The sequence below is a fragment of the Toxotes jaculatrix genome, chromosome 18 (genome assembly GCF_017976425.1).
Source record: "Toxotes jaculatrix isolate fToxJac2 chromosome 18, fToxJac2.pri, whole genome shotgun sequence".
NCBI lineage: Eukaryota > Metazoa > Chordata > Actinopteri > Toxotidae > Toxotes > Toxotes jaculatrix.
The window spans coordinates 20,235,260-20,237,167 of record NC_054411.1 but is presented as its reverse complement, the minus strand read 5'-3'; the positions used below and the strand labels follow the sequence as shown (position 1 = coordinate 20,237,167).

At 56.1% G+C, this 1,908-nt stretch overlaps 1 protein-coding gene across 1 annotated transcript in view; it reads left to right on the top strand.

The window, feature by feature from the left end:
• The first annotated feature begins 587 nt into the window (after positions 1-587).
• The window catches only part of hoxb6a (homeobox B6a), a 3,446-nt gene continuing 2,125 nt past the window's right edge, over positions 588-1,908 (top strand). Inside the window, 3 exon segments of the mRNA XM_041063219.1 lie at positions 588-947; positions 949-1,032; positions 1,034-1,370. Coding sequence (XP_040919153.1) covers positions 795-947; positions 949-1,032; positions 1,034-1,370 — 574 coding nt within the window. The 5' untranslated portion in view covers positions 588-794.

Sequence of the window (1,908 nt, the reverse complement as noted above, 5' to 3'; positions counted from 1 at the left end):
GGAGAGAAAGAATCAATTTAACGCGCGGAGGATCCCGATGTGATTGCGCAATCTCACCGGGAACCGGAGGAAGATTAGAAAGAGAGATTGAATGAGAATTAGAAAGAGAGAAAGGGAGCGGGAGATTGAAGAAGGGAAATAGGAAAGGAGAAGGGGGCGGAGGGGTCGCGGTGGAGTCCCCCCCCCCCCCCCCCACACACACACACACTTCTCTCCACCCCACCTCTTCCTCTCGCCAACGAAAGGAAAAAGAGGCGAACGAATGCCAAACACAGAAGCTCCCCATTGGTCAGTCTGAGGGTCAGCTGGTCTATCCCCCCCTACCTCCCTTATATCCCTCGTCACCCCATCCCGTCTTCTCCGCACACAAACACACACACACACGCACACACTCTCTCTCTTGTTCTCCCCCCCGTCCCTCTCTCTCTCTGTCCCACACTGGCACTCAGCCACCCAGATACCCCCCCCCCCCCCCCCCCCCCCACCCAGTCTCACCCTCTGCCTCCTCACCCCCCTCCTCCCAATCTGTGATAAACTAAGTGATAGCAGCAGCCCGTCGGACTGTCGGCTATAAAACACAACAAATCATAAAGTGCAGGCAGGGGAAGGCAGAGGTAGGAGGACGGGAGGGAGAACCGTTAGCCGTTAGCCGTTAGCCTCCTTCTACTCCTCCTTCTTCATCGCGTGAACGTTGTTGTGTTTGTTTCGTGCCCTCCTGTCCTCCCCTCTCCTCTTCTTCTTCTCCTCTCTTCTCTTCTCTTCTCCTCCTTTTTCTCGTCTCCTACTTTCTCCCGATGAGTTCCTATTTTGTCAACTCCTCTTTCCCGGTGACGCTACCGGGAACGGGTGGAGGCGGCCAGGCGGCGGAGTCGTTCCTGGGTCAGATCCCGCTGTACTCGTCGGGATACGCCGCCGACCACCCGCTCAGGCACTACCCGGGGGCAGCGGGCCGTTACCGCTGCCGCGGCCGTGGCTTACGGTGCGAGCGGCGGCGGCGTGCACCAGGAGAAACCGTACGCTGCGTCCACCTACTGACCAGCAGGCGGCCAACGGAGCATATAGCGGGCACCGGGCGGCTGCAGCAGCGGCGGGAGTCAGTGTAGGGGGTGCGACCGGAGCCGGTGCGTGCGACTACGCCACGGCGGCGGCGGCAGCTGCGGCTGCAGCGGCGGCCACAAGCTTCTACCGGGACAAGGAACACCCGTGCAGCCTGGAGGAACACCAGCTCGCGCTAAGCCAGGACGGCATGCACCGTAAAGCGGAGTGCGCGGGGCTGAGTGGGAAGGGGCTGTTCGGTGAAACGATGGACGACAAGCAAGCGGCGTCAGCCCCCATTTATCCGTGGATGCAGCGGATGAACGCGTGCAACGGTGAGTGTCCTTCTTCTTCTTCCTCCTCTTCTCCTCTTTCTTGCATATTTTATGATCCCCGTCATAAAACTGACGTTTGTTTCCGCTCTCAGCCCCTCTGCTGTCTTCCCTTTCTCCGCTTCCTCCTCTCCTCTCTCAGTAGCTGCTTTATGATCCCCTTTTGTTGGCCTGTCAGTCAGTCATGTGCTCGCTATTTTATTATCCGTCATAAAAACGGGTTTGTTTGGGTTGTAGCTCCTGTTACTGTACGTGACCCGCTGACCGACGCTGCTACCGAGCAGGGGAAAGAAAGTTGGAGAGGAGAAGCCTGTCAGAGAGTGTTGTGGGTGAAAACAAGGAAACAGATAGAAGGATAGATAGGGAAGCGAAGAAACCGAATGCATCCAGTTCACTCTGTCTCTGTCTTATTGTTTTTAATATTAATCCCCTTCCGAGTTCCCAGTCTGCCTCTGGGCACGACCAAAACAGTAAAAAATAAAATCATAAAAATAATAATAATTTTAAATCCATCAGAACCTGACACTGAAGGAGAAAACAC